The sequence below is a fragment of the Toxorhynchites rutilus genome, chromosome 3 (genome assembly GCF_029784135.1).
Source record: "Toxorhynchites rutilus septentrionalis strain SRP chromosome 3, ASM2978413v1, whole genome shotgun sequence".
NCBI lineage: Eukaryota > Metazoa > Arthropoda > Insecta > Diptera > Culicidae > Toxorhynchites > Toxorhynchites rutilus.
Window position 1 is genome coordinate 257,188,292 of NC_073746.1, and position 25,965 is coordinate 257,214,256.

At 38.9% G+C, this 25,965-nt stretch overlaps 1 protein-coding gene across 10 annotated transcripts in view; it reads right to left on the reverse strand.

The window, feature by feature from the left end:
* Positions 1-25,965, reverse strand: part of LOC129779772 (protein winged eye) — a 619,088-nt gene that overhangs the window by 85,806 nt on the left and 507,317 nt on the right. For all 10 annotated transcript variants that reach the window (XM_055787460.1, XM_055787461.1, XM_055787459.1 and 7 more), the window contains one exon: positions 16,123-16,295. In XM_055787460.1, the coding sequence (XP_055643435.1) occupies positions 16,123-16,295 (173 nt within the window). The remainder of the gene's footprint in view (positions 1-16,122; positions 16,296-25,965) is intronic.

Sequence of the window (25,965 nt, forward strand, 5' to 3'; positions counted from 1 at the left end):
AAGTCTCAAATTGTAGTTGCTGTTTTTATTATATGTTTCTCGCTCCATTAATTTCTTCCCTTCCCGCCCTTCAACACAAAAACTTAAACCGCGAGGGAGCACTTCTTGCCACTCATTTCACCGTTATTCCATTCTCATTCGTAGGAAAACACATGTTCCCAGATATATATTGCTATGCCGGTTTGCTCTACCAATATTCAGATCATTTTACCACTCGGGCCAGTTCTAAATGACGCTCCACACCCCTCCGTATGCCCTCTGGGAACAAAAAACGCACTCTCGGTGTGAGTCATATATCCCCCGCACTGAGCAAACGCACGTTGGCTTAAAATTTTTTTATGCAACCCTGCTTTGCAATCCCATCGTCATTCGCATCGCATCTTCTGACATAATTACTCTCGCCCGCAAACGAGGACCCCATTGGTGCTGACGCCACACTGCACTGCCGCCATCGGCATTAATTAGATCCCGCTAGCAGGATTAACGACGCGGCAACTTATCGTTTACCTGTCAAATATACGTCGTTGTAAGGATTTTAAATGATTTGGCATTAATTCACAACCACCGGCGTCGGCTGTAGACGCCACTGCTGCGTCCCCTCCGATCTCTCCCTACCCGCCCAACGTGCGGCAGCAGTTGCCCCAATTCTGGTCCAATGTATAACTCGTAAGTATTTGAGAGATCCAATCCTTCCCCGGGATCATGGTCCAGAAAAAGAATCGCTGTAAGCCAAGCTACATAAATAACAAGTTGTCCTATTTGGTAGCAGCGGGTGATATTGAAGTGACATAAATTTATGCTGCATGGGCAATTTGGTCGGTGCGATTGTGTATGGGTGCTGCTGCTGATGGGGAGAAATTTGAATGGTTCTGCGTATTTTTTACTTCCTTTCTGATGACCACAGCAACAGTACCTACAAAAAAAAAAAAAGTTCAGCTATAGCGAACGTTGTTGGCCGAGGCCTTCTCAGGACGAGGGATGAAAGTCAATTTAATGTCACTTGTTTTCGTTGTACACTTCCACGACGACGGCGGCGGTTCAGGTCGGGTGCGTTGTCGCAGTAGATTTCAAGGGAGTGTTTTGATTTATGGCGGTGCGATTATCCGATTATTAAAAAAAATTATTGATGGTGGCTTCGCCAGATTGTACTGTCCATTTCGACGCAACTTGAAGTGAAGCTACGGCGTAGAATGAAGGCTTGTCGTGGTCTTCGTCATGCCGTGTAAATTTTGTCCACGTCTGCCGAGACTCTTTTATTTGTCTATTTTTTGTTTATTTCTTGTAAAAAAAACTCGGTTAGCAGATAACACTTCGAAAGTTCAAACATCTCATAGTCGTTCAAACAGGTTCAAACATCTCAAAGTCGTTGAAGTCGTGTTCAGCGTACTTAAACTTTCCCTTGAGCGGCATACTATCGATCGGCAGGATTATAGCAAGCGTCGTAACGGAACACTATGGCAAATCCAGGGCTGTTGGATTATGATATCGCCCAGAAAATCAATGCCAGCCAAGCCACCGTCAGATTTCGTCTAAGATAGAGATGTCGATCTTTTCGGGCCAGTTGGCAAACAAACAGGGCACTGAAACAGAATCTAGTAACCAAAGGCATACCCGGAAGATGTGTAATGAAGTTCTTGTGAAGTACCGTTCTGAATCATATTTCGGACGCTTAAGGCATATGATGCAGAAAACAGATCTAAACTTTATGCACAGGTACGAGGGTCACTATTTATATTTCGGGAATAGGAACAAAAACAAATAGTTAAGCTGCGAATATATTTTTATTGTTTTTCAAAGTACTCGCCACGATGATCGATACACTTTTGCATGCGCTTAAACCAATTTTCAAAGCATTTATTCCAATCGACACGAGCCTTTTTTTTGAGCGATTGTCAAATTAGAACTGGTGAAACACGGGAGAAATTTAAATATTTATGAACGGGTAAATTCTATGTGCTCACACTAAGAAAACGTCAAACACAAACGATAATGAGTAGTGTTGTTAGATTTCTGCCGATTATGTTATAATTCAAATGTAGTTCTCATGTGAAATGATGGTGAAACCAACGGATTACTCTAAAGAAGCAATTGTGATATTAATTTGATAGTTATATCATCGGTGCTTGAAATGCTTAATCAAGATATTAGAACAAAGTGTCCGAAAAATGATGTTGTCCGAAATATGATTCAGAACGGTATGTACTTGTGTGGCATGCCCTCTTCTAGCAACACGGGCATCGTCAGTTTAGCGATTGAGTGGGCTGGGCATTTGGCACATTTTCCACTATCTTATCAGGCAGTCACCGCTCGGCTTCGGGTGGTTTTCGATTATCCCGCGGACGCTCATGGGCACACATTTTGACGGTTTTGCCAGGAGCAAGGATTGAACCGGAAACCGCCTTGAATCGAAATATTTTGAGACGTGATCGTTTAGGGTTTCTGCGTGGGAAATTAAATGATAGTAAAGTTGCGCGTTTCTGAAGTGCATTTGGTGTGATTCACACCGTGTGTGAAATATTCAAAGCAGAAATTAGAAAAATCTGTTTGTTTTTTTTTTTCATTCAAGTTTCATTCAAGTACAAAAGGAACCTTTTGCAGGGACAACTCTAAATTACATGAAGACATGAGTGGTCAGCCCCGTTAGTGGGAATATGAAGATTAGCAGTATGTAAATTACACGTTTTAAAAAAATATAATTTAAACAGTATGATTGGCAGAAATTCTAATATTTCATGTTAAACTGCAGGTTGAGTTGAATGATAGCAAAATTGAAACTTGTTGCCAGAAACAACGATTTATTTGTCAATACTTTGGTTGCTATAGGGTAACAAAATAAAGTATTTTTTAAAATTATGTTTCTATGTTTAGTTGGCGATATTAGAAAAAATGTTCTGATGTATACCAATCTTGTAAATCCATTGCATTAATACATATTGCTTCGCAGTAACGCATTGAAACTCAAGATCACGGGTCATATATTGATAATAAGCGTTACTCTAAAGATTCACAAGAAAAAAAGAACAATTTATTAACACCGATATGTTCCACTTTTTTTTAAATGTGGCAAGGTAAAAATAGATAAATCTTTTATAATAAGTACGGATCAGGACGACCGTACGAGTACAAAAGAAAATGAAAAATGCAGATCAGGACGACCGCACAAACAAGTACGGCTCGGGACGATCGTTTAAAAAATGATAATGATAAGAGTGCGGATTGGAACGACCGTGCTGTGTAAAAATGGAAGTAAAATTATTAGCGGATCGGGACGACCACGTAGAAAAAGTACGGTTCGGGACGACTGTATGAAAAATATTATAATGATAAGAGTGGGGATCGGGACGACCGTTCTGTGACAAAATGGAAGTAAAATTATTTGCGGATCGAGACGTGCAGTGTAAAAATTTTTCGCGGATTGGGACGACCGCGCAGAACAAATACAGCTCGGGACGACTGTATGTAAAAATTATAATGATAAGAGTGCGGATTGGAACAACCGTGCTGTGTAAAAATGGAAGTAAAATTATTTGCGGATTGGAATGAAAGCGCTGAACAAGTACGGCTCGGGAAGACCGTGCTGTGACAAAATGGAAGTACAATTATTTGCGGATCTGGACGACCGTGCAAACAAGTACGGTTCGGAACGACTGTATGGAAAACAAATATGCTTATAAGAATTCGGATCGGGACGACCGTTCTGTATAAAAATAGGAGTAAAATCATTTGCGGATTGGGACGAAAGCGCAGAATAAGTACGGCTCGGTACGACCGTATGGAGAACAGAACTTGACCCGATATTTTGTTAGTTAAACGTCATAAATAAGCTCATACATCCCAAAGGTGGTTCAAATGTTTTGTGTGAAGGAAAATACACTGAAACAAAATCGACATACATTTATTCTTTCCATCTTTTTTGGAGTAGAGTAAAAATGTGTGGCATGCCCTGACAACACGGGCATCATCAGTTTAGCGATGATGTGGGCTGGGCACTCGGGACATTTTCCGCCATCAAATTCAAATTCATTTTTGCCGATAAATTCGCAAGAAAGCACATGACCGGGCAAGGTGTTTGCAGCTGTGGACAAAAACCGGAGGTTTTCGTGACAAACAAGACTATGTACAAGCAGAAGTGCCTGTGAAAACCTATTCTTCCGTACATTAAAGTTCACAAAGGACCTGTAAGGTTTTGGCGTAATTTGTCAAGCTGCCACCAGTGATAGCATTTTCAATGAGTTGATACACACGCGTGCGAGTTTTATGCCTAAACTGAGGATGCAGTCATCACTCACCAAAGAGAAACCATGCGTTTTTCTCTTTCATCGGCGAATATATAAAGAGCCAGTGTGTGCTAGTTGGGAGACCATACTCTCTTACACTCGCTTTACTCTTGGGAGTTCGAGTGTGCGAAAATCTGTGTCCAGCACTGAAACGCGCTGAGCTGCACTCTGCCACACTGAGGATTACACTGAAGAGTACAGTGAAGAGTAAACCGAAGAGTGCAATCTCATCCGATATATAATCCACACGCATGTATCACCTCAGTTCACTTTTTTCAGTGAACCACAGCGCTAAGTTAATCGAAAGCCACTTCTGTGGCTCATCAGAGTGTACTCTCCAGTGAATTTATTCGCTACACTGTAGAAAGTTTATGTGCTCTTTTTCCACACTCTAGCGCAACCGAGTTTTGAGAGAAAAAAAACTGATCTTCCATCATCTTGCGCTCGCACATATCTAGAACTATGGTGATTATAGGTCAAAGAGGAGCGCTCTCGTTGAGGATGACGGTATGGGTGGGTGAAATTAAGTTTCTCTTCACTATACAGAGGATATTGATATCACTGGCAGCCACTACTACGGAGAAGTATAACAGTGGTATCGAGATAACGGGGTGGGTTTCTTCGAAAAGGACATCAAAATTCAATACAATGCCCAATTGGGCAATTGTCAAATAGAAAGTGAAGAAGAGTGAAAAAGTGACTCGGGATTCGACAGAGATGAAGAGGTGGTGAAACAAAATGGCCACTCAGATTAGTCAAGAGAGTGTACAAAATATGGTAAGTGTACAAAAGTTCGAGATTTCATCAAATTCAAATCGGTATATTATTATCGATATTTTTCCTCTAAAGTGCAATAAATCACTTTTATTACGAGTACTCAACATTTCTATTTAATTAACATGGTGCCGAGAAAGATCCGTTGTTTTGCGTCCAAATATTAAATGACTCAAGCTTTAGCAAATAACAATCGCTATCTATACGCAGACCGAATATTTTTGAGCGTGCTTCGATGGACCATGAAGAATGTTTTAACGAAAATTGGAAGACGCTGTCAAGGCTTGTCAATATTACATTAAATCGGTCTGATAGAAAGCATCAATTCATTCTTCAATTTACTAAGTGAATTGTTTGAAGGGATGATTCCATCTACTGTATCTGTACTGGAGATCTTGAACATTGTTTCTCTAATTTGACATCCCAAACCTACGCCAAGTAGTGGATGTGAAAAAATTGAAAAAATCAAATTGTGATGTTTATCAAATTATCCGATAACAAAACAGATTAATTGAATACAAAGTAACGGAAGAAAATTATTTGACGGAATAAAAAAGGCGGGAGATTCCGTTATTTCGTTTTTAGAAATTGAAATTGAAATCGGGTGTTTGAATGAATTCAACTCTTTTTTATTTGTTAAAATCAAATATTTAATTTTAATACATGTTATATAGAAATGTTATGAAACATATGCTCCAACCGTAGCTACAACCTCCGCCCATCTTTCAAGCAATTTACGAATGAAATGTCTGATGAATATGGCGGGCAGGGTAGGACTTCTCAGTTCTGCCATCCTAAGTTGGTTTTAACAAGAGAAGCAGCATGAGACCTGGCGTTGTTACGTTGAAAAAAAAAGTTGGTTGTGTCCGTTCACCCCTTTTTGAACCATTTCCTTTGTTTTTAATCGTTTGATGTTAATTTTGATTGTGTTTGACATTGATCTCCACAAGTAATGTTGAAAATCCATCATCTTTAAACTTTTTTTTGTGTTCCCGGACGTTCTACGTCTTCAACATCATAAACAGATTCTTTGAGTTGTGTAAACCGTCTTCTGAACGAATTTTCGTCTGGAGCATGTTCGCCGTAACCTTTAACAAGTGAACGATGTATGGCAGCTGCACTTTTCTTCAAATTATAACAGAAAATGCTGCTTTTTTGGAACAAAAAACAATGGCATGACATAATTTCTATACACCTTAGACCAATGTCGATTACTGCGTTTGACAGCCTGTCAGGAATACTTTCGTATGCAAGTGTTACCATTTTTTCCAATGAAACCACTACCAAACCATGCCATCTATAGGTAGAACTAATTTATACACCTAATAATATGCTTTCAACTTTTCATTCCGTGGTGGTCTTCTAGGCCGAGAGACCATTTGTTCATAAATAATTCGGAAGTGAAGCAGGCGTTTTTGACATAAGAAAAATCAAAAGCATAAATGTCTTAGAAATATCCAAAGAGTTTGAAAGAAAATAAAGTGTAATATTTTATAGAAATGTTCCTTTATTTGAACCCAATTGAACAAATAATTAGGAAAAAAGCTTATACCTCGACCTTTTCTCGAAAGTTCGCAAAAATGTTTGCATCAATGGATTGTAAATATTTCTACGCTACGAAGAAAACTATATATATTTTTTGAAACAACAATTATTAAAATATAGTTATATGTTAAGCATTATCTGTTTCATTTGTTCCAAATTTTTACAGATTTGTGCTGATTTTACATGTTTGATTTGCTACTAATTTGTTATTGAATTATTCGCGCATTGCTTCTTATGAACTGATCTTCCCCAATAAAATCCGGATTTGACTAAATAAAATGCTTTTTCGGCAATATCGCGCTTTAAACGGAGCAATTGTTGCCTGTATAAGTGTCCATTGATCGTCGTACCAGGTTGTAGCAGCTCACAGTGGATCACACTCTTTTGATCCCATCAAATACAGAGCATTACTTTGGTACCGGGAATATTCGGCTTCGGCGTTAATGTTCCTGATTGGATGGGCTTTACATACGATATTTTGCGTTTTGGATTGGCGTGGTGGATCCATTTTTCGTTTCCGGTAACGATTCGGCGCAAAAAAGGCTTCCTATTGTGAAGTTCAAGCAACATTTCGGACACACAAAATACTCGATTATATACTGATATAGTGGTTCTCAGATTTTCGACAAAAGTGGTAATTTTGTTGTTCATCGCTAAACATTGGATCCGTATTTTTTAATTTTTTATTAGGGTGCTCATTTTTATTTTAAGGTGGTCCGAAAAATCTTTTTTTTCACTTTTCCCAGAAATTACTTTTTCAAAAGTTCATAACATTTGAATTACTGAACCGATCTAGATGATCGATATATCTAATTGAAGCCAATAAGCTAGCCTTTCATAAACTTAAGAAAAATGTTGAACTTAAGAAAAAATGGATTTTATTTTCGTATTTATTGATAGTAGTCGTTTTTTTATTGCTTAATGGCTTTGGACTAGAGGGCGCTATATTTTTTAATATTTTTTCTCGAAAGCTGATGATGTTTCACATAACATATCTCGATATCAGAGATGCTATTTTTTTAGTTTTTGAGGTATGATTTTTCAAATTTAACATGTTTTAAGTCTTCGTTCAATATTCCTATGTGACTAGACTAGACCTATGCGACCAGAATTCAATTTTCCCGCAGGTGTGATATTTTTTGAAAGAATTTGAGCTCATTTGGTATGTTGTCCATCTGAATCGGTTCAGTAGTTCAAAAGTTATGAATTGTTAAAGAAAGTCATTTTTGGCAAAAAGTGGAAAAAAGTTGATTTTTCGGACCACGAAACGGAAAAAAATAAGGGTTTAATATTTTGCAATGAAGAACAAAACTCCCACTTTTCATAGGAATCTGAGAACCACTTTATCGGTTTGGCATGGAATAGCTGTATAGTTATAAAGGGTGTGTCACATCAAATTGCATCACGGAAAAAACGGAAAATTTTTAGGAATTATATCTTCAGCTTTCGCTTATAATCAGATTAGAGTGTATAGATTACGTTGGCCATGCTTCACTGTCAATTTTTCGTAAATTTTGAAAAATGTCGTGGAACGAAAAAGAGCGTCGTGAATTATTCCTGCGCACTCATTTCGAGAATCCGGAGTTGTCACATCGGGACATCGGTAAGATGCTGGGAATCGTCCAATCCACGGTCAGCAGAGTACAGAGTACGATACTTCGAGAACCTAACCATCGACCGGAAGGTGAAGAACGGCAAAAATGGATGCTCCGTCAGTGAAAAAGATCACAAGCGCGTAGTTAAGCAGTTTAGACGTGATCCGAGAAGTTCGGTCCGGGATGTCACCAATAAGCTGAATTTGTCAAGTTCATTCGTCCAGCGGACCAAGTAGCGGGAGGGCCTGCGTACATACAAGGTTCAGAAGGCTCCTAACCGCGACGAAAGGCAAAACATGGTGGGGAAGACGCGAGCCCGGAAGCTGTACACCGAAATGCTGACGAAGCCGCATTGCCTGATAATGGACGACGAAACCTACGTCAAAGCGGACTTTCGTCAGCTGCCGGGCCTGTTGTTCTTCTCCGCAGAGGACAAATTCAGCGTTCCGGAGGAGATTCGCAAGCAGAAATTATCCAAGTTTGCCAAAAAGTACATGGTGTGGCAAGCGATCTGCTCTTGCGGAAAGCGGAGCGCCCCCTTCGTGATAACCGGCACGGTAAACGGGCAGGTTTACCTTAAGGAGTGCCTACAGAAGCGCTTACTACCACTATTGAAGCAGCACGAGGGCCCGACCATCTTCTGGCCGGATCTCGCTTCGTGCCACTATTCAAAGGACGTGTTGGAGTGGTACGAAGCCAACGGGGTCACCTTCGTGCCAAAGGAAATGAACCCGCCCAACGCGCCGGAGCTTCGCCCAATAGAGAAATATTGAGCGATTATGAAGCAGGCCCTCCGGAAGAACCCAAAAGTTGTCAAATCGGAGGCGGACTTCAAGAGAAAATGGATTTCTGTTCAAAAAAAAAAAAAAAACTACAACCTGACGTTGTACAGAACCTTATGGACGGGGTAAAGAGGAAGGTGCGAGCATACGGGCTTGGGCTCGAAGTATGAATAAAAAGAAAATGCCAAAAGTTGTTTAATTGTTTTTATTTTACTGTCTAAAATTTTCAAAAGGATCGGTCTACTGGGCGAATTCCTACAGCGTTTTTTCCGTGATGCAATTTGATGTGACACACCCTTTAGTATAGGCTGTATAGTAGAAATGTAAGTCTATATATGAAATGATAATATTTTCTTATAATGAACTTTCACGAACCTTTGGAACAACCCAATATTATAGTGGTTTAATACTTCCATTACAAAATACTATGAAACATCCCCTTTTCCTAAATTTTTTGTGGACTTCCCTTTGGAATTTGTGATATTTCTCTTCCTAGTAATATAGAAATAAATGATAAATGAATATTCATTGATATTTTTTTTTTAAATTTTAAATCATATGAATGGCACCAAAACTCCGGGCATTACTCAGTAGTCACTGATCGAACTCATCGCATCGTGTAGTTTCGCCACTCTGCTGAGCGACCTAGCGCCTTATGATATGCAAGTGCACAACGAGTGAGACTCGATGTTGTAGGTGATAGAAACAGCAACGAACTAATGAGTAAAGAGGACCGGCTTGATGTGGAAGTATTTGTTTATGGAAAAATTCTAGAAAAATATAGAAAACTAATAATAGATTGGTCACATCCTAATAAAGAGAGAAAAACAAAAAAATAAAAAGAATAAGCAACACACTGGAATATGCAGATCCCATGTAAAAGACTAGCCATTGATCATATTTTAAGGATTCATTGGCAATAACTAGCCGCTTAAAATTAAGTGAAGTATTTTCGTATCATATTAATTCGATTATTATTATATATTATAGCCGTTGTCCTCAAACAGATGCAGGTTTTTTCCTTCTTTTGGACATTCTTCCCCCATCACACGTGGAAAAATCCAATTTTTCATAATTTAATAACACTTTGAGTGCAATTGCAATATCGAAATCAGAGCAAGAAACAAGCATTAATTATCTTCTCACATTGGTTCGCTTTATTGGAAAGAACCAGCCCTATTTATTCACATTATTTTTTTTGTTTCTTGCTTCATTCTATTCGCTGCCCTAGACAAGTTGACTGTTCCTTTCAAACAGACCGACTTGGTCCTTTCCGACGATGGCGATAGATGTCCATTTGTCTCTGGCAGTGCCACCGATAACAGCCGGTGGTGCCAACGGCAGGGGCAACGGGTGGCCGTAATTCTACCGATGCGATGGCGCGCTGCATATAATAATGGCAATTATCGTAAAATAAATAATAAAAGTTGTCAGCTTGCGGCCGCTGGGTATATGGCTAGCGGGAAATCTACAACCAAACCGACCTACACACCAGACCCCATGCATGCATGGGCGCTGATGCACTCTGACGATGCATTGATCGAGATGGGTATTGCACAAACCGCAACGCGAAGGCGGGCAATAAAATAAACATTATTCTAATTTTATTAACAATTTAAAACAATCGATGAGGTGACGCACAGTGGTGTAATCTGTTGGTGGAGCCAACGCTGGAAACGAGGATACCGGTTGCAATATTGGTATGACGGAGCTGGGTCGTATCGGAAGAATTGATTTCTTTTTCCGCGCTGATAATGATTCCGTAATGACCTACCAGCCGTAGGGTACGATGGCGAGAAAATAGGGCGGAAATTTATTTCCACCACCTTGCGAGAGCTTTTATAATAGCTTCAAAATGAATTTAAATTACTGCGCCGAAGACGAAGTGCCTCTTCAGGTCCCCGTGGAAATCCATTTCTCACTCCGAAGCCCTCATCCGCTCCTCTTCTCGAGAAGGAAGAGATACACGCACACATTCCAGACTATATAAAAAATTAGAACCTAGCAAATCTTCCCAGCGGGCTGCGCCTGGGAATAAAACAGAAATGTTTTCAGATAAGATAAGAAACACAACGGAGAGAGAGGAGGCGAAGACGAAACTAAATCTGAATATCATGAATATTGATGACACTTCAATCAGTCTTCCTTCCTTCCATTATTATTACTTTCGATTCCTTCAGCTCCCTCAGCGGTTCCCTTCCTGAACATCCTTTTCCTGCGCTCCTTCCACACGCTCTCGGGTTCTTTACACACCAATTTAGCGGATAAAAAATGAGCGTATTTGACATCAAAGAAGGAAAAAAAAAATTCAAGATGAATAAGGAATGCGTTGGGGTATGATCACAAATCAGATTTCTCATTGTGTTGGACCGACGAAGATTGCGCCGATCGCACGAGGGCACGACGAATTCCAGGATCTGGTTGTGAATGCTGGTTATCCATGTTACCGCAGCGGCATATACCGGTGCCGGTTCCACTGGATTGCCACGAAATTTGAGCCGAAAAGCGCGCGATTCCATGAAATGCCATTGTGTTGGCACTGACGTGCTTTGGAAACGCGGTTCCGATTTGAAGCCACTCATCAAATGCCATTTTCAGAGGCCAGAGGTCTGAAGAAACATGAGATTTTTTTCGAACCCTGAAAATGTTGACATAACTACAAATGAACATGATTTAATAAAAATTGCATGAATGGATTTTTCGATGGGATCCAATTATCTACAAACCATTATTTTTTACGTACATTCAAAGACTTTATTTAGCATAGTTACAATTATTTGTCTTATGCCCATGAAGCACAGTTTCCTCTGATAACTTGTTGCAATTGACGAATTGCCAACATGACTGACCGTTGACAGCACCATCTCAGATAGCAGTGAAACGTTGTGGGTGTAAACACATGGGTCTTTTATACAACTTTGCATACTTGAAATAGGGCAAAAAAAAATTCTTGTTTTTTTACAAAAAATTATAACTCAAAAAGTATAATTCCTTCAAAATTCCGGTCAAAGGATGAAATGTAGGGAATTGTTTAAATGTTCAAAAAAATACTTTATTTTTTTTTAAATAAAATTTTGCTTAAAAATTATTTTAGACATTAAAATTTATTTTTCCCGGAAAGGTTTTTTTTAAATTCTCAGAAAAATTATATGAATAGCCCTTACAATTTCCAACTAGTCGTTCATACATGGGAAGATGTGTGCTTTTACAGGGAAAAAGTTTTTCTTACAACTTTTTCATGTTTTCTTTGAAAAAATCACAACTAATCCTAATTTTGTTTTACATCAAGATAACGATATAGTGTATTCGACAAAGTTTTAGATCTTATTAAAATATGAACTTTTGTTGAAGACTTCAACTTACACCCACAACATTTCAATGCTATCTGAAATGGTGCTGCCAACTCCTAAGACGAGTTGGCATGAAATTTATCAATTGTAAATAATTCCAATGCACTTCTTTCATAGAAACTCTCATACACATTAGGAAAAAACTGGGACTGTCTATTTACAAGCCTATCTATCTGACCGCTTTTGACACCTCAATTAACTTCCACTTTCTATTTTTTTCACTTACTGCACGACTTTTTCTATGTTATGAAGCTCTTTTTTTTCAATCTCTATCACTCTCTATGCTTTGTTATTCCTGAAAATCACATGTACACAAAAGTTATAAAGTTTTTTGCTTTGTAAGTCTGAAATTACTATACACTTTAATTTTTCACAGAAAAAAAACTATCCAATTGTTCTTCATTTTACTTTATATGTTTATGTTCAGTTTGTTTTATACAGGAAATAAACGTCGACCGCTGATACACTATGAGGTAAAACCACTGATCGATCATTCCGATCCGATCCGATCCAATTGTTCTGGGTTTTATCGGGTTACTAGCTGATCCGGTAAACTTCGTCCCGCCCAAACTGGATTTTTGTTATCCAATACTTTCAAACATTCACGTTTTCTTGCTAGGCGAACGTTGATAGATACAATCGCAGAACTATTCATTGATTGATCTTCTGATTGATCCTTTAAAATTTCCTAGTACTTCTACCAAAACTTATTATAATATAAAATTATATTTAGACACAATTCTCGTTCAAGATTCTTCAATTGCTAGTAAATAACATGTCTCTTCGTTACATGGAATACATTTTTGATACAGATAATACAATGAAAACAGTTCAAAGCGAGGGGGAGGAGTGTCGTACCATCATGGAAACAATTCTCCCCCTCTGAAACCCCCACATACCAAATATGGTTCTATTTGAGCAATTCCAAATGAAATCGTCCTAAAAATGCAGATTTTAAAAACATGTATTTTTTTATCCAAAGTATATATTTTTATCAAGGCTCGCATGGCGTCAGCCTAACGGGGCCGGGAGCTCAATATTTCGACAATGTTTGCCTTACAACTGTGTTAGTAATATCTAACCGATTGTATTTTATGTACATGTATTTTTGATTCGAATGAAAGTTTGTTATCCCTTTGGGGTTGGAAGGAGTATGAGTTTTTCAGAATTCGTGGTTCCACAAAGTTCGTCAAAAATAGTTTTACCATGTTGTACTCATTTTTCAAATTTTCTACATGACCTCTATTTTATATGAAGATGTAAAAATTAAAATTAAAAAATACATATTTTAGATATTGCAAATTATAGTTTTTTTTTTGTAAATAGAAAAAAGAGTACTAATTTTTTTCTCCTTCTAAATGCAGCCATTCTCGAGATATTTGAAAAAGCATTTCTAATTTGTTGTCTTTTTTATTTTTTTTTTTATTTATATATGTATTTTTAATTTTTTAAAATTTTTTTTCATATAAAATAGAAGTCGAGAAACTAAACCGCGTGGAACTGAACAAAAACAGTTCGAAGAAAAATTTCTGAATGCTTTTTTGGTCCGATCCTGCAAGCGATACCAATCTGTTTTATACACGGCAAAGGATAAAACATGAAGCAACATGAAATCAGGACGATTCTGAAGCGTTCCATGTATTGACCGAATCAAATATAAATGGTAGGTAATTTATACTAGTAGAATGTTTTGAAGGAGCAATTGTAATTATTCTATTACCTTTTTCCGATCAACGTAATCGTATTGACTCGGCATTTGCGGTGATGCACCATGTCAAGAGAAATCAAGAAAAAGAGCAAGAAAAGAAACGAAGTCGCTGCAGATCATTTGTAACTACCTGTCACATGCTTTTTTTATTTTTTTTATCAACTCTCACTCGCAAAATAGGAATTTCTCAGAACGACTTTCTTTTTATGGGCTATAAATCAAACATATAATGCAAATATTGGAGATGTTATTCAACAATGTTTGCTATGAAAAAAGTAAAGTACCCTTTTTAACGGCCAAATTTATATTTTATGTGTGCGCAGAATTAGGCACACATTATATGTTCTAAAAAAATTCTTTTTTGAATAGTTTTCTGAAGCATTGTTTGCGGTTTTTATTTTTCATGTTACTACTAATTATAGAGTTTCAAAACCGCATTAACTGTTATGTGATTAACGGGCAATGGCAACTATATTGTCACCATTTTTTTCAACTGCTTCAATAGTTTATTTTTTATCAAAGGCAAATATGTGTTCTTTCTTATGTATGGATTATGTTCTCTGAAGTTTGAGTCGGTTCGTTGCCTAGTTTCCGCGGCCTTATGAAGGGTTAAACGAATAAGTGGTGCAGAGCGTTGGAAGTTGCATATAACTACTGAAAAACCGCTTGAAATGTCAAACCATGTCATCCAATTTGATAACTCAATGGATGACCGGGGCGACTCGTGTCCCACCATCACGCCATCAACCCCAAAACTGACCCATCTGCATGGGACCAACGGTAACAAAAGAGGCGCATCATTAGAGCGAAACTCATTTCCCGGGGTGCAAAATGTAGTTAATATTTGTTGGCCTCGTGTCTTCCCGCGTCTCGCAAGTGACTGATCGGTGCTGGATATTTTGGACAAAGTCGATTGAGAGAGGGATAGCGAGTTGGTAATCAATTTTCACAGCAACATAATATAATCAAGAAGAATGGCCTTTCCTTCTCGCTCCAATATGTTCTATGGGGATTTGATTTATGACCACGCTCCTCCGTTCCTTTGCGTTGAGTGAGTGTGCGTCCGAAACCGGCCTCGTTATGGCCAAGGCTGCTGCCTCCTTCGAGTACATGGAGGGGAAATGAACACGAAAGCACAGAGAAAAGACTCCAGGCTTGTTTTTGTTTGATACACGTACAAGAAAGCGAAACAAGAAAAAAACCTAATTTCAATACAAGTCCATAAGCCCAAATCCCCAGGAAAACGACTTCGAGGTACTGAACAATGATAATGACACTGGTGGCTGGCGTTTTTGGGAGAGGACTGCCATTACCGGGATTGAGATGGCGCAGTACGGGAGGAAGCACGAGAGACGCACACAAATTTGCCTTATTGAATGAAAAGCTGCTAGTCACTGCGAGAGATGATTATCATGCTTCTGCTCCGCCAACAAGCAGGAATCGTCGAGGCCTGTTGCTGAAGATTGGTCTAGGTCTTCCGGAAAGCAGCCAGACAGTATCCGAGAACTGCTTGCTTGCTCGCTAGCGCTGCCGAGTTCTGTTCAATAGTTGTTAACGAAATCTGGCAGTTGATCCATTATAATAACACAATCGAAAGCGTGGAAGAAGGCAAAAGGTAATAAACGTCATTCAACGTGTCAGACCGATGTGTAATCAGACGGATGATTTTTTTAAAAAGCGATTTCATTGAATGCTCGAAAATTGAGGAATCGGAAATCCATTTCGAAGATTACTACACTTCATTGCTCGTTCTTCGAAAAAAAAAGCTGTGTATATATGGCAGTGAAAAGGTGCAGCCTGTATCGACGATGGGCAGATGTGAGACGAGAGAATGATAAATGCTTTTTTAAAGTACCATAAAAATCGTTCAAATATACTGTCGAAACTCTTGGATGCTTCTTCGCATCGGCTTAACTAAAGAGGTTTATAGAAACAATTTTGGAGTGCTTGAGAGTGAGCGCTAGCTTGCTGGAGAACCATTTTCCGATCGATGGAATTTTTACATCCTTCATCGGGTTGGTGTGAAAATTCACACTTCAGCTCCCATCCCAAGTAACGTGTGACGCTTGTTTGACAGTTAGTGTTGCTTACCTTCGCCATTGGATTGGAACTCGAAAGAGCGGCTGGCGCTGGTTGAAGTCGCTGCTATTGCTGCCGGTGGCCATAGGTTCCGATGGTGTAACACTGCCGATGCGGACGAACCAATGCCAGGTCCCATTAAACGACCATTGGCGGTGGGCCCCAACATGCCTTGGCACGGCACACTGTAAGAAAATCGAGTGTAGGAAAAAGGGAAGAAAATTAGTAAATCATAAGCCTCCCTGTTACGTCGATGTCACGATTTTTCGTAGTTGTGTAAAAACATTATTTTCCCCTTTATTGTCAAGGAAATTTTTCTTTGTGTCGCTCTGCGAAGTGTGGTTTTTATGAAGATAAGCCTCTAACCTCTCAACTGCGAGGGTTTGTTTTCATTTTTATTCGCTACGTCTATCGCGAAGAGTGTTACGGGTTGCGGCTTCTGATTCTTGAACCCCCATCCGATAGAGTCCTACGGTTGAAAGTGCACAAACGTGAACCGTAAACCGCGACATAAAAAAGATTTTTTTTGAATTCACATAACGTAACGCCCGTTAATGAATCCTGTCTGTGTATTGAGTAAACGAATTTAACAATAATTCTTTATGTAAATATTTGAGTAAACATTTGCGTCTCGTTTGGTCCCGGTTTGATTTGCGAAGCGGTAAATCGGGGAGCCATGCAATTTTGGAAATTACACTCGATCACTTGGGTATCATTGTAACCTGCCGCAGCCCGGGGCCCGGTATCAGACGGACACTGCAGGTGCTGATCGTTGGCTTGAATTTTTTTTACCCTTAGAATGACGTGGATGTATACAGCGTTGATCACTTGGAAAAGTAATAAGGTTTATCTCCATTTTTAATTCCTGGAATACAGTTGACGAAATGAAATATTTTTTTATGTAGATGAATTATTTGGAGTGTACGTGCCGGTAAGAGATGTGTTGGCTCGGTTAGACCTTCATTCTTGAATGGCGCTAACGTTCCCTATGGAACTTTTGCCGTTTCAACGTATGCATTAACTAGCGTCATTTATTAATACTTAGTTGAGATTTCTTAAGCCAAATAACACGCCTTGAATGTATTCCGAGGGGAAAGCTCTAGAATACGCGTGACCTCAGTGCAAGTCGAAGGAAATTTCTTTGACGAGAAATCCCCCGGCTAGGACGGGAGTCGAACCCGAACACCCGGCATGATAATGTCCCTTGATTACATGTCCCAAATATATGTTTTCCTTAGCCCTTTTACTTCCTATATCGATCTTCGTGTGTAATTGTCCTTATATCCTTACACCCTCCCTTTTTCTTCCCTTGCGAGTAATTGGTTCCCTTGCTATAAACAGTAGAATAAGTTGAAATTTGAATATGCTATAGTTATACGAATAGATTTAAGAATTGAGTGTGGTCATCAACATTGTTACAATTCTTATATCCCATCCTTTTCCTGGAAAAATATGCCACCCTTCTAAACTCGAATAGACCCCGAGTAATCGGTTTTCTACCTTACTAACCATAGATTTAAGAAAATTGTTTATATATAGTTATAACTTATGTAAATGAGCCTGTAAAAGCCTGTTAGTTTACGTCAATTTTTGCTCGTTAGAATGTTTTGTTTAATTTTGAAAAATACTATGGAGTCATAAACAGATGACTATATTTGGTAAATAATATCGCTTGAAGAAGAACATTGATTAAATGTTATGATTCTCGGAAAAATATCAAGTAACAATTCAGACCAGGTGAATACAGCAACAGATCTCATTCTAGAGAATCGATGGCTTCTTGGACGATGTTGGAACGATGATACAGAGCATTATCGTACTACGATATCACTAGTTCATGCCTCGTATTCCATTCTGGTAGTTGTTCGAGAAATGAAAATCTCAAATTAATCAGTATTATTCGGTTTTTTGAGTCGATTTTCGGTTATTCAAAGTACACAATTCGCTTCTGGTTCCATCCAATAGAACCCATATGCTTTGCAATGAAATTTTTTTCCTTCCGAATATTATTCAGCATGGTATCATAGTTGCGAGAAAAAAACATTCTTGATCACACACATTGTATGAAATGTGGCAAAATTAGGAATTCACTTCATAACAATGTTTTAATTTCTCCATTTGCTTCTCGGGTTTTCGAATATTGATTTTAGCGAGTTCCGACTTATTAAACAGAAATTTCGCGAGAAAAGGATATATGGAAAAAATATTAACTCTAATTTTGTCCAAATCTTGTATACTTGTATACCATTTACCTCTGTTTTTTTCAATACGCTCATCTTTAAGAAATTGTAACTTTTGAACTTCTTAAATGACACCTTAGCGGTCAACTTTCAGACGAAAAGTTTTAAAATCTTGGTTTTTTTTGTGGTTTTTGAGGAGTCGAGACCCCTAAGAGACCCTAGTTATTTACATCGTTTGTAAAAAAATGAGTCTTTTTGCATAAAATTGCAAAATCTCAGAAACACTGATTTTATTTTGTTTTCGAGATATATAATTTGTCTGCATTTCTATGCTGACGTAGAAAAATATACGCACATTTCAAAATTTGAAGTATTCAAAATGGGTGACCAATTGATCTATTTATTTTAATTTACTAATAAATATACGTTTAGTGGTTGACTGCTTCCCAAATATAAACTTTTGGATAAAATTTTTGAAATAAATGTTTTTAAAGGAGACCCTTGTTTTTTGTGTGATTTTCGGAAAACTTTTGTGTGATTTTCGGAAAAATCATACCATATAGAAAATTCACGAAGGTATTTCGAATTTTGATATATATTTTTATTAAATAAAGCATATGACTTGATAGTAATAATACACAAATATACACAAGGTTTAAGCTAATATATTTTTCGGTAGACCCTTTTTTCGTGGAATTATTGTAAAGACCTTCAAATTAACAACAATTTGAAGAATAGTAGAGTTTCAGTAGTTCAATTTATAAACATACACATCAATGATTTGAAGAACAAAAAAACATATAGTTGTTATTTTGACATTTATGAGCCGATCTGGCGTAGTGGTAACATCCATACCTCTCACGCTGTGGATCACGAGTTCAATTCTCACTCCCAACATTCTTCCAAAATTGGAAGTAAAAAGTGACGAACCAGCCAAAAGTGTTGAAAGTCACTATAATACAGATATATAAAAAAAAAAAAATTTTGACATTTCAACAAAAATGAAAATGTATGTGTTTCAACTCTCTCGAAAATTAATTCCATTAATTTGTGTTCGAGAATTGGATTCTGGATCAATCGAAAAAAACAAGAGGATCATCCTAAAACAAGAAGATCGATTGCTTTTTTTCAACTGAGATAGCAACCTAATTGCTTCTAATTCGACATGCCGAGTACCACCCAGTATCGCTTTAGAGGCGATTGTGACCTGTAAATCGCGATGACAGTGGTACTGTGTCGATGTCTGTTGGCGACTTTTAATCTGGGACCATAATCTGGGTCCCAAACTTGATAGTGTTATCATTATCAGATTAAAAGATATGAGGCCTAATTTTCGTTCAAATTTGGTAATGTTAAAATTTGAATGAAAATTTCTACATCCTGTTCTTTGATTACAGTGATTCGCTTCTGATTGGACATACCTAGGCATCACTCAGTGTCGCATTAGAGGCTATTGTGACTTGTAATTGGACACATCAACATATACATCTCAATGCGAAAAACAAGTGAAAACAGGAAAATCATTGACAATCTAACAAATAACCATTAGAAGGTGAAGGTGTGCAAAATACATAATCTAGGTTGAAAACACTCTTAAAAATTTATCGTATTGTAGAAACATGCACAAAGGATGTTTACAAAAATGTTCAATTAGATGTGAAAATGTCCAATTATTCTTGTTGCATTACAGGTATGTCCAATTAGCTAGATACCCAATTAGAAGTGACTCACTGTACTTGCAAAACAAAACAACTGTCCCTTCTAACGCTACCGAAGTTTACAACGACGACGAAAACTAACGTTATCGAGAGCTGAAAATGACGTGTGACATTCAGTTTCATAAGTGTATGATTCGTTTGTATTGGGTGTGCAAGATTACTCAAGGTGCTGATTTTGCTGCATGGTGAAGCGTCGACATCTGTCAACCAAATATTGTACAAGTCTTTGAATTTAACACAACAAGTTCAATTTTTACTGCGCTGAAAATGTCGAGTTTCGTTGCGAATAAGCACCATTTGCGAGAATTTTAGATTTCATGTTTCTATTGGTAGGAAAGTGCAGCTGAAGCGCATCGTATGTTTGTAAAAGTTTATGGTGACTCTGTACCATCGGAAAGACTCTGTAGGGGATGGTTCAGACGATTTAAAAGTGGATAGAGTCATTACTCGATCAAGATTCGTGTGAAACTCGTCATGTTATTTCTAAACGACTTAATGTCGCAGGATACATCCAAAAGTATTGTAAAGTTGTGTTTTATAGGAATTGGAAGCGATAGATGTAGAGCGGCGATTTTACATGTCCGAAATGTTGCTTGAATGGCGCGAAAGAAACTTTTTTTCACATCGAATCGTTGCCGAAGACGAAAAAAGGATTCACTACGACAATCCAAAACGCAAAAGATCACATGTACAGCCAGGCCATCCAGGAACATCAACGTCAAAGCCGAATATGCAGTGCACCACAGTAATGCTCTGTGTTTGGTAAGATCAAAAGTGTGTGATCCACTATGAGCTGCTGAAACCTGGTCAAACGATCAATGGAGACTTCTACAGGCAACAATTGATCCGTTTAAAGCGAGCTATTGTCGAAACACGTCCATATTATGCGACCAGACACGAGTTAATAATATTTCATCATGACAACGCTCAGCCTCATGTTGTTGTTCGAGTTAAAAACTATTTGGAAAATAGCGGATGGGAGATTCTGGTTCACCCGCCTTATAGCCTTGAACTTGACTCTTCCGACTACCATTTGTTTCGATTGATGCAGAACGCTTTGAGTGGAATACGCTTTACATCAGAACAGGGTATCAAACATTGGCTGGATTCCTTCTTAGCTTCAAACATAAACACTTCTTTCGCGATCAAATTCGTAAATTACAAGAAAGATGGAAAAAGTAGTAGCTAGCGGTGACAAATGTTTCGGATAATGTATGAATTCATTTTATTATTTGAACAAAGGTGTTCGAAGGTGTTGTCGGAAGTCCGCCTTGATGTAACTCTCATCATCCATGATGAGACAATGAGGCTTCGTCAGCATCTGGGTGTACAGTTTTCGGGTCCGTGGCTTTCCCACCGTATTTCGCCGTTCGTCACGATTTGGAGCCTCCTGAACATTGTACGTCCTTGGTTCTCCCAACGAAAGATTTGGACAGAATCAACTTTTTGGCGACATCCCTGACTGAAGCATTGGGATACCGCTTAAGTGCTTTCACGACACGCTTGTGATCCTGATCATTAATAGAACATCCGTCCTGACCGCATTTCTTCTTCCGTTCGATTTTCAGAGTTTCATAGTAACGTTTAATCACACGACTCATCGTTGACTGCACGATTCCGAGTTGTTTTCCGATGTCTCGATGAGAGAGTTGAGGATTTTCCAGGTGCTTGCGAAAAATTAATTCACGACGTTGCTTTGACGCTATTTTTTTCAAATTTTCGAAAAACTGGCAGCAATAAAAATACAGCATAAACAATACACTCTAAACTACTTCTACTCACATTTTCAAGAGAAAATCCCCAATGGGTAATTTGCAATTTGCAATTGCAATTTGATGTGGGACACCCTTTACCTTTAGGAGGTATTCGTGTGTAGAAGAACAAATTTCGAACGTTTTTTCGAGCTCCGAAAAAATAAAACAAAGAATATTTTTATCATCCATCATATCATTGTTTGTTTATCTATCTTTTAACAACAGAACAAAAATTGAACAGGAGCCAGGCCATACAAATTAAACAAAAATTTCTACATTACTCGGGAATTATTCAAGCAAACGAAACGAAATTAGGTATATTGAGGTTTTAGGGTATAATAAATTTTTCTATGGTGGTTACACTCTCCACCCCCCTCTTTAAGGAGGAGCTGCCATACAAATGAAGACAAATTTCTGCATAATTCAAAAACTAATCAAGCAAATGGAGCCAAATTTGTCATGCGAATGTTTTAGGGGACACGAAACGTTCCCATGGTGAATAAAAACTCCTCCCCCCTCATTGAGGGGAGGCTGCCATACAACTGGAACTCAAATTTCTGCCCTACTCGAGAATTAATCAAGCAAATGGAACCAAATTTTGCATGTGGAGGTTTTAGGGTGCAATGAATGATCCAATGGTGGTTAGATACTCCTCCCCCCTCTTAGATGGGGCTGCCATACAAATGAAACACATATTTCATAACTCGAGAATTAATCAAGCAGATGAAACCAAATTTGGCATGCGGAGGTTTTAGGGTGCAATAAATGTTTTTACGGTGGTTAGATACTCCCCCCCCTCTCTAAGGGGACCTGCCATACAAAATTCAACGGGGCCGATTAGAAGACCAATCAACGAACAGTTCTGCGATTGGACCCATGAACTTGCTCATAGTAAAAAAAACGTGAATGTTTGAAGATATTGATAACAAAAAACAAATTTTGAGCGGAACGAAGTTCGCGGGGTCAGCTAGTACAAAACAAACATATACAAGTGTAACTATTACAGGGTAATTTTTCTAACTCGTTCATTCAACCTATTTCTGAATTTGAGGTGGATAGCATTTTTTTTCTGATATGAGATTTTATTTGATTTATCATTCTTTAAGGAAACAAGAATTAATTAAAATTTGAACTCTGGCCGAGAGGTCAAGATCCATTCAGAAAAAACCGAGATGTATATAATACAAGTTTGTTACTCATGCCTTCACTCTTGTTCTTTCAGCAAATTTGCAAGGATCACAATAGTTTAGAGACATTGCCGATACCATATCGTTATAGGCATCCATTCTCAAAAATCAAGGTCAATAGATTATTGAGATTGTTACATATTTATACACAATTCAAAAAATTATCTGGATAACTTCCTATCATAGTAGATTCATTGATCGCAAAGAACATCAAGCAAATCTTGTGGTACCTTCCAATCAGTACTGTTTATTCCCCCGAAATAATCTGCGGTGGTACAACCTCTGCAGCGTTGTTTCCATAAAGTTATAAAGTACACTCTTTTTTAGTGCGAACTTCGTAAACGAGCACACGCCATCTGCCGCAAATCACCGTCACACTTCGGTTTCCCCCCTCCATCTCCACCAACCGCCCCTGGAAAGTTTCGCATGTAATCCACATGGACGGGAGAGCGAGGTGCAGCGCGTGTTTGTTTCGCACTGTTTTGAGATGAAGACAGGCAAAAAAAATCAGCCAGATTAACTTCGCTTGTAGGGGTAGTGAGACCAACATCCAGTAGAGCGCTTCCTTGCGAAATGATATAAAATATGCTTCTCGCATCGTTGTTTTCTTCGACGTTCAGCTCTCAATTATCCGCTACCGTTTTCGGCTCGACGCTGAACCAGCTGCAGCATCCCCCCAAACCGTGGGTTGCATTCGTTCACGCAAAAATGCGTGAATGAATAATTATTACCATCCCGCAAAACGTCGTCCCCGGGAAGGGCCCAGAAAATGGCGATGATTCGATCGGTGGGCCGAGAGAGGAGAATAAGGATAAAAGGCGCAATAATCATATCATCATTAAACCGCCCAGACAGCAGCAATAACAATTTCGAGGCTTGTTTTCTTGTAATTTAATTGCGTTTTGTGGGTTATCTCCAACGCCGCCCCACCGCCATCGACATCGCTACTTGGCAGCACTTTTTTTTAATCGCGATTTTATGGACGGCTTGAACGGGATGCTGTCGAAGCAAGTGGGACGTTTCTCGTAACAACAGCTTTGGGAAGTCACACTGCGCGCCCACCAGATAGCGTGGCGCGCACTTTGGTACTGCACATCGCTCCATGGTTTTTCCCGTCATTTACCTAGTCAACGGTACGCGGTACGCGGTACGCAACGGCACACATTAAACAGACTGAGAGGAATTTGTTATGAATTTAATCGCAAGTACACGAACCTGTGTGTTCATTCTAATTAACGCAAGAGTAATGGCGCGCTAGCTGGCGTAACAACTAGGCGCAGCAAAATGGAATTTGCTGCGAGCTGAAGCTAATTTGCATGTGCGTGTGCTTCACAATGGAAATATCGCTGCAGCCGCAGGTGAATAGTACCGCTCGGTGCCTAGAGCTTCTTCATTTGCATCTCATTATGTTTTCGGGCCGAAAAGTGGCCAGAGCGAAAGACCGGTGATTTTTTTTGCTGATCCCAGATTATCTCCCGGAGGGGCGGTAAACTGAAGCGCATTGTGATTCTTTCGTTTCACAGACGATTTTGCCGCTTGTTCGTCACGGGAAAAAGTAGGAGAAAGCAAACATAAATTTCAGCGCTAACCATTCGCAATTATGCAAAATCGCAAACACTCAGGAAGGATCGCAAACAATACAGCAAACAATTGGACGCTCATTGCACTGGCGTACTTTTTGTGCTATGCGTGTGTGTTTATTTGTCTTCATTGCTGTTGTTAGTTTGAGTGTGTTATACAGTTGACCGGGCCTAGATAAAACGAACCTCGATTGCTGGCGGGCAAAGAGTTGCATTTTTCGAGGCTATGCACACCGGTACTCACAGCACGGCACAACAGATTCCAAGCGATGGTTTCGTGTGGGCAACTTGAGCTGTTAACGAAGCAAATATACAGTCCTTTCGAAAAAGTGCATTGTTCGGTTCTTGCCAGCCTAGCAGGGAATGTTCGGTGCGCTTCTGGCGATTTTAGATTAAGATAATTCACTGCACAATGTACACACAACGGACAACCGTTATCCAACCACCGAAGGATGATGGGGACCGGTAAGTGAGCGCAAAGAGGAAATCCGAGTTTGTTTTCCGTTTAGTCGAGCTTTAAATTGCTATTTTCTGCGATTAAAAGTTGGACACCAACCGGTGGCAGCAGGTTCGAATCAGACACAAGCATGTGATTAAAGTCCGAAGTCCGGAAATGGCCGGGATCCGGCGGATCTTGATTGATTCAAGGGAAGCGATAGTCAGCAAAGTTTGCCAACGTTGAATCGGTGTGGTACAACCTCTCGGGGGGTTTGATTAATTATACGCTGAAGACAGACGGTGCCGCACGAATAAGCTTGAGTTGTGCGAAATCCATTTTCCGACTATCACTTGCGGTCGAGCCAATCGAGCTGGATGACTTCACTTCGTTGTATGTCCTCTCGGAGGTCGATGAAGTAACATATAATGTAAACAAAACGTGCCAGCTAGTCCTCTATAGGCCATGTGATCGGAAATCTTCATGCATTCATGCATCAGAACATGTTATTTGAGAATAAGATTCAATACAAGTTCAATAATCATATGGGAATAGAAGGAGTGTCTCTACATTGTCAATCAATACCAACAGAATATATAACATAAGTAACACGAATGAACAGGTCTCCATTGTCGTTGTGTCATTGTAGCACATTCTCACTCAAATGGCTGCTTGTTAGATCTGGCCAAAACTGAACCATCATTGAACAGTAAAATCCGTTTGTTGAGGCACTCTCTTTTGTATACTTCCGAATTCATAGTCTTATCTGGCACAAAAGCTCGTTTCTGGTTCGCGAGTAGGAGTCTGGTAATAGGAGTACCGGTAATTTTTTTTCATTTTTGACGTAGAACTACGTCTTTCATTAAGGATACCAAATCAGAAAACAGGTCACGTTTCTATGAAATAAAGTTAACGTTAATAACTATTTTTGCCGCGAACGGATTTTGACGATTTACATACCAAACTAATCGGAAATTATCTAAGATTTGTTTTTATACTA